Raw genomic sequence first — 13,014 nt, forward strand, 5'->3', positions numbered from 1 at the left:
CCTGCGTGTTTTAGATGTCTCCATCCTCTAACACGGGTGATTCAAATGATCAGCTAATCAGCAAGCTTTGAAGACGCCTGATAAGGATTTTTTTTTTAATCTAGTGATTCTAATAATCATTCTCGTTACTGTAGTTAATTTATCAATCCAATGTAGTTATGCATCTGTTAATTTCAGTTTGTAGTCACAAATAACTTATGGAGAGTGCTGACAAAGAACCTGCTTGAAAAAAAAAATCACTTGCAACCCAGAAATACACATGAAGCTGTTTAGCAAGCTAACATGAAAGAATCTGTCTTGAGGATAAATTAAGATGTGGAACTCTATTCTTGAATAATTGCTGATATCAACGGCCTGTGCCAGGAGAGGGACCCACCTGATGAAGTCACCATTGGGGTCTGTGCGCCGGCCAAAGCCCACAGGACAGTAGCAGTGGAAAAATTGCTGGAAGAAGGAACTACAGGATAGCCACATCCAACTGCCCGCGTTCACACTCCAGTCGGCGTCAAGAAGCAGCTCCTCGAAGACCTGTAGCACCACAAACCTAAGTGAGCAGGACTGACTCAACTGCATACAATAATGACAAGTTAGCTGGAAACACCTGAAGTGCCTTGCTCAAGAGAAAATAAAGAAATTAGCTTTCCATGTCTGTAAATTAAGAACACTTCGCTTCATTCACTAAATATTACTCTGTGTTGAATTTATATACGCTCCTGATATACACTCCTGACAATGCAATTTATGTTAATTATGTCATCTTCAATTTAACTCTGGTTTTTGTACAGTTTTTGACACATGCAGCAAACTGGTTGGGACTAAATTGACTTCACCCACTGGTTAAGCATTGTTTGTTACAGATTTAGAAACAAAGCAAAATAATATAGTGAGCATGAACTTAAAGGACTCTATTTGCCATGCCCAGTGCAAGTCAAGCATAAGGTGCAGTTTAGATGCGCGCAGGGGCGGGCTGGACTGGGTTTTGGTTTTGGTGAACGCTGCAGACTTGATACATCGGCAATCAAAGCGGCTCCTCCCGTTAAAATTGGCGCGCAAGAGGTGCACAGTCCATGACATAGGGGAGGACATAGGGCAGGAGGTCGAAGCACGCTGTTTATCAAGAACTGCAAGTAATTCACCGCAGGCAGATCATGTAAGACCACCTTCCACCCTCATCGTTCGTGTCCGTGTGCACCCCCTAAACCAGTGGTTTTCAAATGGGGGCACTCCAGGGGGTACATGAGATTTTAAAATATATTTATTCGGTTCATTGACAAATGAAAAATTCAACATGGTCAAAAGCAAAACAAACCTCCAAACTTCCATACATAAATATATAACCAAAAGGGTTTAGGCAGAAGCAAAAGCTTTTCAAAATAAGAAATAATCAATAATTAAATAATTGTACATTTTATATCGCACCAAATCAAAACAAGTCGCCACAAGGCGCTCCGCGGCAAGGTCTAACCTTGCACGTACCCTGTGAGCAAGCACAATGGCAACAGTGTTAAGGAAAAACTCCCTACTTCATTTTCAATTGTAGGAAGAAACCGCAGGCAGACCGGGCTCAGAGGATGACCATCTGCCCTGGTCATTCTAACAGCAGTAAAACAATACAGAGTACAATGATGCGGTTTAGAACACAGATCATCCAATAGAAAAATGAAATCATGAACAATGGAAAAGAATACCAAACATTCAACACACATCAACTTCATTACGCTGCTAAATACATCTATGATCTATCTTTCCATAGTATAGTTCATTATCATACCATACTTACAAAATTTTTTCATCATACTTAATGACCTACAGGTTTTGATACTTTCACAACAGTTGTTCCACAGATTGACACCTTTTACTGACACACTTTTAACATTTGTACGTATTTTTTATTTTTTTTTAAATAGTATGGATCCTCTGAGATTATATTCTTTGTCTCTGACTTTAAACAACGTCTGGATACTTTGTGGTAACTGTCAATTTAAACATAATTTGGAGTGTGTTACGACTTACTGTCATAAAATGTTTGTATATTTAACTGAATAAAAAGTAGACTGGTTGGTTCTCTAAACGTTTTTTGACTAATAATTCGTATTGCTTGCTTTTGCAACAAGAAAATAGCATTTGTATTTGTTTTGTAAGTGTTTCTCCAAACCTCAATACAGTAAGTCAGATATGGAACTACGAGTGAATAATATCATATTTTCAGGGAGTTTTGGTTAATAAAATGTTGTGCCTTGTATAAAAGAAAGAGCAATAGAGTTTGAAATTTTCATTTTGACATAGTTTATATGAGATTTCCAAGATAATTTACTATTGATTATTACCCCTAGAAATTTAATTTCGGTCACAGTATCAATTTCAACCTCATTCATTTTAATCTTTCTGTGTTCATTTGATGCCCGATTTCCAAAAATGATGCATTTTGTTTTCCCAGTATGTATGAAGTGATAATTTGTTTGCATCCATTTCTTAACAATTTGTAATTCATTTTCAACTATATCCAGGAGTTGTCTCAGGTGATCCCGACTTAAAAAACAACAACGTTGTGTCATCAGCAAATTAAACACCCTTCAACGAAGTGGTAACCAAATGTAAATTATTAATATACAAAAAAAAAAAAAAGAGTTAAGTTCCAAGAACTGATCCTTGTGGAACACAAGTGACATTAAGCATCTTTGAATTTGTGTTGTTAATATAAACAAACAGTTACCGTTCTTCTAAATAACTACTTCATAGGCCAGTCCTCTAATACCATACCTATGCAATTTTAACAAGAGCAATTTATAATCAATAGTGTCAAAAGCTTTTTGCAGATCCAAGAAAATTCCGACTGAATATTCATTCCTTTCAGTAGCATTTGCAATCTGTTCAACCAAATCGATCAGGGCAAATGAAGTAGTCCGTTTTTTTAATTTAAAATATAAAAGTATTTTGTGTTTAGTTAGAAAATCATTCAACCTTTTAATATAAATCTTTTCTAAGATCTTAAAAAACTGTGATAGGATATATTTAAAAAGTATATGTAAATGTTTGTAAAAAAATAAAATAAGTTCATAACATGAATTTTATATTCAGTAGGCAATTGAATTTCAGTGTGAATTCCAGCATTTCCCCCATACCAGAATGGTTTGACCCAACTTGTCATGTGCCACCTAGAATCACTTGTCAATCACTTGAAAACTTTATTTAAAATTAAGTGAATTATTCCTTTTTGAGAACAGAACTTTACTATGATCCTAAAATATGTCACTTAATGTTGATAATAATCTGTATGTGAACAAATCTTAATTTATAATTAAATCATTTATTTATTCTTTTTTTTCTTCTTTTTTTCCCCCAAATAGTTGAAGAGACCACATGAATACAAATAGAGCTCCAACGTTTAATAATAAATCAGACAATGATGGCACCATCATTCGGTTTTAGTTTTTTTTTCTTCTTCAATAAAAAATGCTTTGCGCTGGTTAGGGGGTACTTGGCTGAAAAAATATTTCACATGGGGTACATCACTGAAAAAAGGTTGAGAACCACTGCCCTAAACTCATGTGCAATGGCCAGGGGGGGTGATTTTAACAATATAATGAAGATGATAATAATACTGCAATGCATTCAATGAATTGATTTATACAATGATTCAGAGGATTCGATGCACAAGGCCCGGTTGACTTTCAGCCACCAAATTATCAGGTGCTCCAGGAAACGCCTTTGGTAAATAAGACGACGAGGCTTGCATAAAAATCTAGTTGCGTCAAATGTGTGTCGTCTACGAATATAGAGCCCTAAGACGGGTCAAATTCTGCTTTCATTGTAAAAATTGTTACCACCTCATAAAAAGCCTACAGGTCCAATTGTTAGTAGTAGTGGCTAACATCCAATTATATCTTACCTTCATCCCTTCCTCCCAGCTTATCCACAAGTCCCCTCTGGTGAGGAAGCATGCCACAGCATGGCGAGCCAGGTGATGGATCCAGCCCTCCTGCCTCAGTTGAGTCATGATGGCATCTATCCAGGGGAATCCTGTCTTGGCCTCAGCCCACTTGGCGAGCGCCTCAGGATTTTTGTCCCAGGGGATGCGGACACAGATGGGGTTCCCCTCCATCTTGTCAAAGCGCGGGTTGTTGGTCGCCGCTGTGTAGAAGAACTCTCGCCACAGTAACTGTCCGTAAAGCGAGAGAGGAGGGGAACTGTTCTTTTTCACCTGAGAAGAAAATATTGGAAGCAAAGTTTAATAAGTAGAATTTAATAAGTAGGACATTAACACATTCACTGCCATTGACGGCTATAGACTATTTCTATTAGTTAAACATTTTTTTCACTTTTGTTAACAAGAGTGTGAAAACCTCAATTTGTTTTATTGTACATTTAGAACAGATATCAAATTTTTGATTAATCGTGAGTTACCTAACTAACTTAACTCACGATTAATCACAAATTTTATATCTGTTCTAAATGTACAATACAATTTTTGGGGGGTTTTCATACTCTTAAAAAAAGTGGAAAAAGTGGAAAATTAGTAGAAATAGTTCAAATGAATTTTTGATGTCTATAGCCGTCAATGGCAATGAATGAGTTAATAACAGACAAAAGGATGAGATCAAGAGAACTCCCACAACAAAATTATACACTAAATGTCAGCATAAGATTACTAACTGTCATCCAGGTGTCAAATAAGTTTACCACTGCTTGTTTTAAAACGTAAAAACAATTAAGTCGTCCATTTGGTTGTTAGCCAGTGTGCAGGCAACTTCCTGCTTCATTGAGGACAACACAAAATGTTACACTCATTATAGGCATTAGACCGGGCAATATTGATTGTTTAATTATTCCACTTATCACTCATAGAAATCCCCAGATCACTGAATTCCACCGCCAACCATCCATGTCCCCTTTACTATTTACAATCTAGATGGTTCATGCTCAGTAATCGAAAACAACAATCCTGATCTCTGTGATGACTGCCCACCTTGCGGTACAGGTCCGTGAGCTTGAAGTAGAAAAGGCGACAGGAGAGGCAGCCGAAGCGCAGGTAGGGGCTGAGGCCTGTTGGGCTGGCCAGCAGCGAGTTGGCGTTCATCCTCGGACGCTCAAAGTTTGCCACCCATGCCTGGAAGGTGCACAAGGAAACCAGGGGAGGTGAGGTGCACAGCATCCCACAGCAACCAACGGTAAGGCTATGTCCACATATGCATGGGTATTTTTTTCTTAAAAACAAACTTTGTTTCCCCACCTTAGGGTTTGAAAACAAATCTCCACGTCAAAAAGCATATCAAAGCCAGATGGCATTGTAACACAATAGCTCAATGCCACTTTAGGAAGGTATTTTAGGAAAAGGCACATTAACAGCAATGGAATGAGTTGAGTTGTGTTTGAGTTAAAACCACAACAGCTACAAAAAGAAAGAAAATCAAAAAAATTGGTTCAGGTCCGAAATGTTGCACTCAATGCAAAATCCATACAAAGTATCAATTATTTTACTGTTGCCCAAAAAATAAGAGCACATTTTTTTTTCTTCCTATTTTTAAAATTTATTTATTTTAAATAAATACCCGTGTGTGTTTGTGGACATGGCATGACACGTCATTCCAGAAAAAGGATTGTACCAAATTAAAAACTTCTGAATTGGAGAAGTCCAAATCGGGACAAAACGATGTACAGTGAACTTGCGCTATTAGTGGCGGATATGGACCGGGTCGGACTGTGAATGGGGAAAATCCATGTATAGTTGACACACATTGGGATTTTTTTCAAACACAATATTAGATTATACATGTTTTATTTTTCTCAGACAAGTTTTTGTACATTTGCCTTGAACACAGAAGTCCTACTTCCCAGTTTTCTGGAATGCACTGCTGAAAGTCTTTGTGGATACTCAGGGAAGTTTGTCTCTTCACAAATACAACAACAATAACAATAATAATAATAATAATAATAATAATAATAAATAAAGACAACCCTCACCTTTCTTTCTAAATGGCGCTCTATTCTGGTCAGAGCCTCCGTCTCTCCTCCTGGCCACACAGCTGTTGGCAGGCCCTCGGTGTCAAAGCCTGAATACACGAATAACAATTAATCCAGCAATGTAATACCTAGTAAAAAGGCACATTGTATACAATTTAAAACAGTGGAACTTTTAAGTTGTAACACAGCACAATTTGAGATATAACATCCATGATAGGTTATCAATAAAGTACTTTTCTCACAATGCGATCATGCTCATATGTTTACATAACCCTAGGCTATGTAAACGTCCAAGCACAACTGTATACATATCGTCATGCAAACACAAACGACAATTGACAAACTACTACTCTAATGTAAGTGACTCAGTTGCTGTAATATTAGTAATTCTTCATAGAGGATAATGCACATCTGCCTGTGAGTACTGTTATATTATCTTCCTTTGTGAGTTTTTCCAACATTTGTTTGATTTTTGCTTTGAGGTTTGTAGAACTGTGCCTATCCATGCTAACTGTTAGCATGTTAAAGTCATTTTACATCATGTTAGCATTAAGCTAGCAGGGGCCGTTCTTAAGGCAACATTTGGCCGATTTAAATACACATGTAATTCTCTGTGTGTTATGTTTCTCAGACAAATTAGTAATGTTGCAAAAGCAACACAGAATAAATTCAGCCATTGGCACGATTTATATTAAGTGACAATTCCAAATTTGTTCTCTCAAGACGTACACTTCTAAAGTGAAAGAAAAGAAAATACATGGAATGGGGACAACCTCACTTCAGAATGAAACCTCTTCAAATTGTGGATAAAAATCAGATTGGACATCTGCCAACTGGACTGCAGCATAAACGTACAAAATGGATATACACCTCGTCAATGCAAGTAATTGCACTCAAAGGTTTGGACACGGTTTCTTATTCAATATCATTAAAATGTTTGTCCAAACTATTAACAGGTGGTGTGCATATAAATATACACAATCCCACATGATGATACTCGTATCGGCACGTGGGTGCACAGTTTGCACCTTGTCCAGGTGGAAGCAGCAGATGGCTGCCAAGAGTGAATGTGGTTTTACAGAGGCTAACAGCATGACTATGTTCAAGGCTATTTTAAGAGACAACAGCCTGACCTCTAAATATGCTTTACTGACACCTGACATCAAGAGTGAAAGACTGGCCCAGGTGGAAGCAACAGACGGCTGCAGCAAGTCTGTGCTCTCAATTGAGCCAAACCATGTGTGAATGGAAAGCAGACATCTGGATGGAAGCTCAGAGGAAGATGAGCTGCTACACAATTAATCCAATAGTCAGATTTAGACCAGCAGCGTCTTTAAATACCAAAATGTGGCCTGACAGATGGACTTAATTCCACAACGGTGTTTAGCTACCACAAAAGAACATCCAGCCATTTTCTACTGCTAATCCTGCTCAGGGTCACAGGTGAGATGGAGCCCAACCCAGCTGACTTTCAATGTTTTGTGATTTCTCTATCTCTTCTTAAAGTGAGAACTGACGCAATTCTCACTTTAAAGTGACTTAATTCTCAGCATTCTCACTTTAAAGTCAGAATTGTGAGAATAAAGTCAGAATTCTCACTTTAAAGTCAGAATTCTGATCTTATTTTCTCTCTCTTCACTAGCACTAATCCTCTTCCGTAAAAATGTCACTTAAAACATTAGGTACACATTCAATTGAAAGTTTTGATAATGGTAAAAGAGCCATTCCATTTCAATCCTTTGTAATTTGGAAAATGGATTCAAAATCTGAAAAAATATATATATATCTTATGTATTGTGTACAGTTTCTGAAGCTCCACTGTATTTCATCTCAATGTCCAACATCATAAATGGCACTGCAGGTTGTGGCTTATAAAGAGTACAGTAATCCCCCGCTATATCGCGCGTCACATTTCATGGTCCTGCTGTAATGCGGATTTTGTTAGTGTTATTTAAGCAGTTATTGTAGATTTTCTTCTAATACTGTTTGTACAATATTGTTGTTATTCCCTGCTTTTGCTCGCTCAATACATTTCGGGTTTAAATGTGTTTGCACTGTTTTAAAGGCGTGTTTAAGGACTTAAATAAAACAGTTAATGCTAAAAACAAAACAACAAAAAACATACCTAGGTGTGCATTAAAATACGTTTTTGCTAAATCACTACAAAATGATTGAATTATTTTCTTCAATTATGTTTTTAAGATCACGATAAACCAAAATCAAAATCATGATTCATTCATTTCAATTAGTTGCCCATCCCTATCACATTCTTTTCTTTTTTTTTTTCTTCTTTTTTTTACTTATAGCGAACTGCAATTATTTTTTCCAATAAAAAAAAGAAAACTATACAACTGAACAAGTGACAACAGGTGTTTCTTTGTGCTGTTGTTCTCACCAAGTTCCTCCAGGGACGGAACCCCATACTTGTCTCCATGGTTCTCCATGATGGGGGTGATGCAGTTGGCCATCAGGCTGTCTGACAGTGTCTCAACAGGCATCTCAGGAGGATCCAGGCGACTGATCAGCGTCTGGAAACGCTTGTAGGTAAGAGGTGGTTGGCCACTGTTCAGTTCTATGATCCTGGTGGGTAAGGGAAGAGTTAGAGACCATCATTCAGCGCAGTTCAACATGGCTTGACAACATGCATGCTGACCGCGGTGGGGCAAAAAGCAGACGTCACCATAAATGTAGTCACTGACATGTTTTTTGTATCGTTTCCAACTAGTTTCACATGAACAGGTATATTATAATCAAGAATGGTAAGATGCACAAGAAGAAGTTTAAAATCAGCTCTTCCAGACTATCAGTACGCCCACTTTTAAAGGGAATGTGATGAGCCACTTTGGTTGGCGATGAATCAAAGAACTCATCAAATCATGAACTGGCCTTTTTTAACTGTGCCTGTTACCAACACTCCAATTAACACTTGGTCTAAGCCACCTGCGCGCAAATTTAGTCAGCTTGCCACGCCTGACTTGGGCTCGTCATAAAAAATAGAGCCCTTAAGTGTTAAGCTGTACCCCTCACAACAAAAGAGGGCACACACTGTTTCCAATGGCAAAGGTTGACAAATGTCAAGTTAATAATAATAATAATGAGGTTTGGAATGACAGTCAAGAAGTGTCAGGTTTACAACATACTTGTCCAGGTCATACAGAGTGTGTGAGGTCTTGACGATGACCTCCACTCCTGCCTCCATAGCCAGCTTTTTGATGGCAGCATCTCTCTCCTTTCCAAAAGGCTCAGAGTCGTACTCAAAGGTCAACCGAGAGATCTTCCACTCCTGTTGCAGACACAACACACACACACACACACACACACACACACACACACACACACACACACACACACACACACACACACACACACACACACACACACACACACACACACACACACACACACACACACACACACACACACACACACACACACACACACACACACACACACACACACACACATCAATGCTTACAGGGCTTCAAATGAAATCAAAGACTCCAAGAGAGACATTTATAGCAGAAGCTGACCTTAAAAAGCCGCGGGAACACATTGGCTGGTTGGCCCCTTACGACGAAAAGGCGGGAGTTGAGTTTTCGAAGGTTGGCATCCAGATCCTCTAAACACTGGAGAAGAAACCTGGTGGACAAGGAGAAAATTAAATGGGTTGAACTTAATCCCAACATACAATCAAACACTTGCCTAGAACAAAGTCCCTTGCAACAGGAAAAATCTTTGACAGAACCAAAATCAGCTTTAGGCCACTCTGCGCCAGACATCTAACTCCACCACTTGGCTTGAGTTGAGTTTGGTGGTTATAGCTTTCTTTCATGACTTAACTTCACTTTCTGTAAGATGGTGAAATTTGTGCTGGCGTTTTGATGATTTGATTTTGTTAAAGTATGTTTCTTTTGTGTAAAAAAAAAAAAAGATGGAAAGAAAAAAAAGGGCATATTATAAGCTGCAGGTTCAACCTCTGAACCCAGTTTTGGGAATTGTGAATGAACAATTACTGTAGCTATACACATGGTAGCTGCAAACACGGCATAAGATTTGACCACCTTGGTAGAGGACTACTATGATTAATGCTCACATAATTATCATTTGGTCTTCAGCGATTAGTGATAGACCGGTATGGTTTTATCAGGGCCGAGACCAATACCAATTATTAGTAGTCAAGGAGGCCGACAACCGATATTTCAAGCCGATATTGATTTGCAGTAAAAGAGAAAATATTACAGTAATTTATGGACTATAAGGCGCACTTGACTATAAGCCACGCTAGCTAAATTTGGGGAATACTGGAGTGTGTTACACATATAAGCCGCACCCGACTGTAAGCCGCAGGTGTTTTATTATTACCGCACCGGGTTCCTACTACTTTCTTTTCCATAATGAGGGCGCAAATTGTCTCACTCTTGTTCTGTCTCTCCTGCTGTATTTGGGCGCACTTGGTTTGGTTTGCTCTGCCTGACGTTCTTGCGCTTCCTTTACAGGGCGCCCCATTGGGATCTAATGGATAAGAAGCTGACCTTAAAAAGCCTTTGTATTAGCCGCAGGGTTGAATGCAAGTGAAAAAAGTAGCGGCTTATAGCCCAGAAATTACTGTAGTGTCAAAAATTCAAAAACAACAAACAAACAAAAAAACTATTTTCTTTTAATTAAAAGGCCAGCAGCAGCTGACTTTTGCCAGCTGTCTTTTTACACCACGTTGCATCCCTTTGCCCATAATAAACATATAAAGAATAGATAGCTTTGTTTAAAAATGTCAACAAAGAATGTACAAAGGTTCCAGGGTCATCAGCATGTGTTAAGCTAAATAAAAAGTAAATAGGTCCCTAAAGTGTACTGTAAATAATTTTTTCCAAAATGTCAACATAATTTCTTAATTTTATTTTATTTGGTTTTTGAAATAAAAAGTGTAAGGAGATTCTAGTGTCAGCGTCATCTTTTATAAAGCAGAATTTTTAATAAATATATAAATGAAAAGTTACCTGTACTATCTCACTGAGTGACATGCGAATGTAGCTCATTTTCGGTTTTCGTCAGGGTTTGTAAAAATTTCAAAAGATCTTCGCAGACAGTGAAAATTTGTTTGAACATGTTCAAAATTTCTTAACGACAAGTAAAGACTGTCTGTGAACATTTTATGAATCCGGATGAAAACCCCAAATTCACTTTGTTTGTGAGCATTAACCGCTCAGTGAGATACCAGCTTTAACGGCCTTCAGATAAAAAGGCTGATGCCAATATTTGCCAAAATGCCAAATATCGGCATCGATAATCGGCCTATCAGAAATAATGACAATTTTGACAATGATGAAGTGTCTTGTTAATACACATACTTCCCCATGACTGTCTTTCCAAGGACATGGGGCCCAAGACACAAACTCAAAACTTGTAAGCATGCCTGAAGGTCTGTCAACTGGAGTGTTTTGCACAACGAGGAATCTCTGATGTCAGTATCTGTGTTGACATGTTCTTTACGGTGTTGATTAAGCATAATTTCCTTGCACATCATACAATTGGGTCTTGTCAATTAGCTCAAGCTAATAAGGTCAATATGCAAATCCAAACTGAGCATTATTATTAATATTGGTACAAATTAGGTTTACGTGAGCAGGATTTCTGTGGCCGAACAATGATTTAACAGAGTTTAAATAAATGGATGCAATATTTTTTTTCTTCTGCACATACAGCCCCCTCCAAAAAGCATTGGAACGCCAAGGTCAATTCCTTTGTTTTTGTTGTATAAAGTACTGAAGAAACTTGGGGTTTAGATGAAAAGATGAATACGTAATTTGAATATGAGACAACAACTCATAATCCCATCTTTAATTTCACGGTATTATGTGTTAAAAAAACGGAGGAAAGATGGAACTTTTGTTTGAACCCGCCCACTTTTCAAGTGAGCAAAAGTAATGTAACAGACAATACTGGTCCATGCATTATGCATATCGCAAAGACATGCAATAAGTTACATATGGAATTTTATGCTTTTACCTGAATTTGATCAGTTAGACACAAACTTAAATGTGCATCACCATCCAATAGTTGAACATTATCTAGGGTAATTAATACAATAAATTAACTAAGAATATATAGAATACATAGAGCTTGCTTATTTTGCCACATGAATTTTTTTTTTTATTCTTTCATTTGATAATAAAAATGTTGTTTCTTTAGGTACATGCCGTAAAGACAAAGATAATCCGTTTTTCGTTATCAACTAAGGAAGGGGCAGTGAGGTTGCAAAGTTTAGGAAGGGGGTTGTTCATGTGTCTGCTGCAAAGAGGACAAGTTCACCCTCTTCAGAATCCAGACTTTCTTCCAATTTTGTTTATTACATGTTTGAGTGAATACAATAGTGTCAGAAACATTTACACGGTGTACAAAGTTCACATTTTCTCATGAAAAAACCCTAACAACAAATACAACTATATAAAAAAAAAAGGGGTCATCAGATTAATATAACAAATCAAGAAACCTAGAAGGAGCAACCACATATGAAGAAAACACCAACAGGCAGATCAGTCAAGTCAAAATAATCAATACAGAAAGCAATAGGAATCTCAAGTTAAAGTAGTAGCAATGACACCACCATCCTCCACCACAGCAAAGAATAAAATCACATTTCTAAATATCCAAAGCATCTCAGTCAGACTTCTTGACAAATGCCAGAAATGGACCCAATAAACTCAATAGAGCAACCGATTAAGGACAGTCTGATTTTCTCTAACTTAAGAAAGTAAAGCGTCTACGGACTCTTTAAGCTATTACAGAATTCTGTTGCTTAGCTACTGGTGCAAAGTCAGTTTACCAATCCATCCATCTAATTACTAGAACTAGGGATGTCACAATCACATATTTTTTTTGTAACCGATTCCATGTCACTTGATTTTGAGCAAATCCAAATCATCTCAATCATATTTGATGTGACTGTAAGTAGTGCAGCGATGATTCCATCCAAGTAACCAAATATTTTTTATATCAGTAGTAAAGCACAAATTAACAAAGCAAACATATTAAATATCCTGGGTTGACATATGGTAC

At 37.6% G+C, this 13,014-nt stretch overlaps 1 protein-coding gene across 1 annotated transcript in view; it reads right to left on the reverse strand.

Moving 5' to 3' along the window:
• LOC147178952 (cryptochrome-1-like) overlaps nt 1-13,014 on the reverse strand; it is a 29,183-nt gene that overhangs the window by 10,228 nt on the left and 5,941 nt on the right. The window contains exons 3-9 of the mRNA XM_086067797.1: nt 9,492-9,600; nt 9,102-9,244; nt 8,357-8,541; nt 5,962-6,050; nt 4,967-5,107; nt 3,890-4,201; nt 377-528 (exon numbers count right to left, since the gene is read on the reverse strand). Coding sequence (XP_085923923.1) covers nt 377-528; nt 3,890-4,201; nt 4,967-5,107; nt 5,962-6,050; nt 8,357-8,541; nt 9,102-9,244; nt 9,492-9,600 — 1,131 coding nt within the window. The remainder of the gene's footprint in view (nt 1-376; nt 529-3,889; nt 4,202-4,966; nt 5,108-5,961; nt 6,051-8,356; nt 8,542-9,101; nt 9,245-9,491; nt 9,601-13,014) is intronic.

Source organism: Leptonotus elevatus, chromosome 2 (genome assembly GCF_054856555.1).
Source record: "Leptonotus elevatus isolate MCC_2025b chromosome 2, RoL_Lele_1.0, whole genome shotgun sequence".
NCBI classification, from domain to species: domain Eukaryota; kingdom Metazoa; phylum Chordata; class Actinopteri; order Syngnathiformes; family Syngnathidae; genus Leptonotus; species Leptonotus elevatus.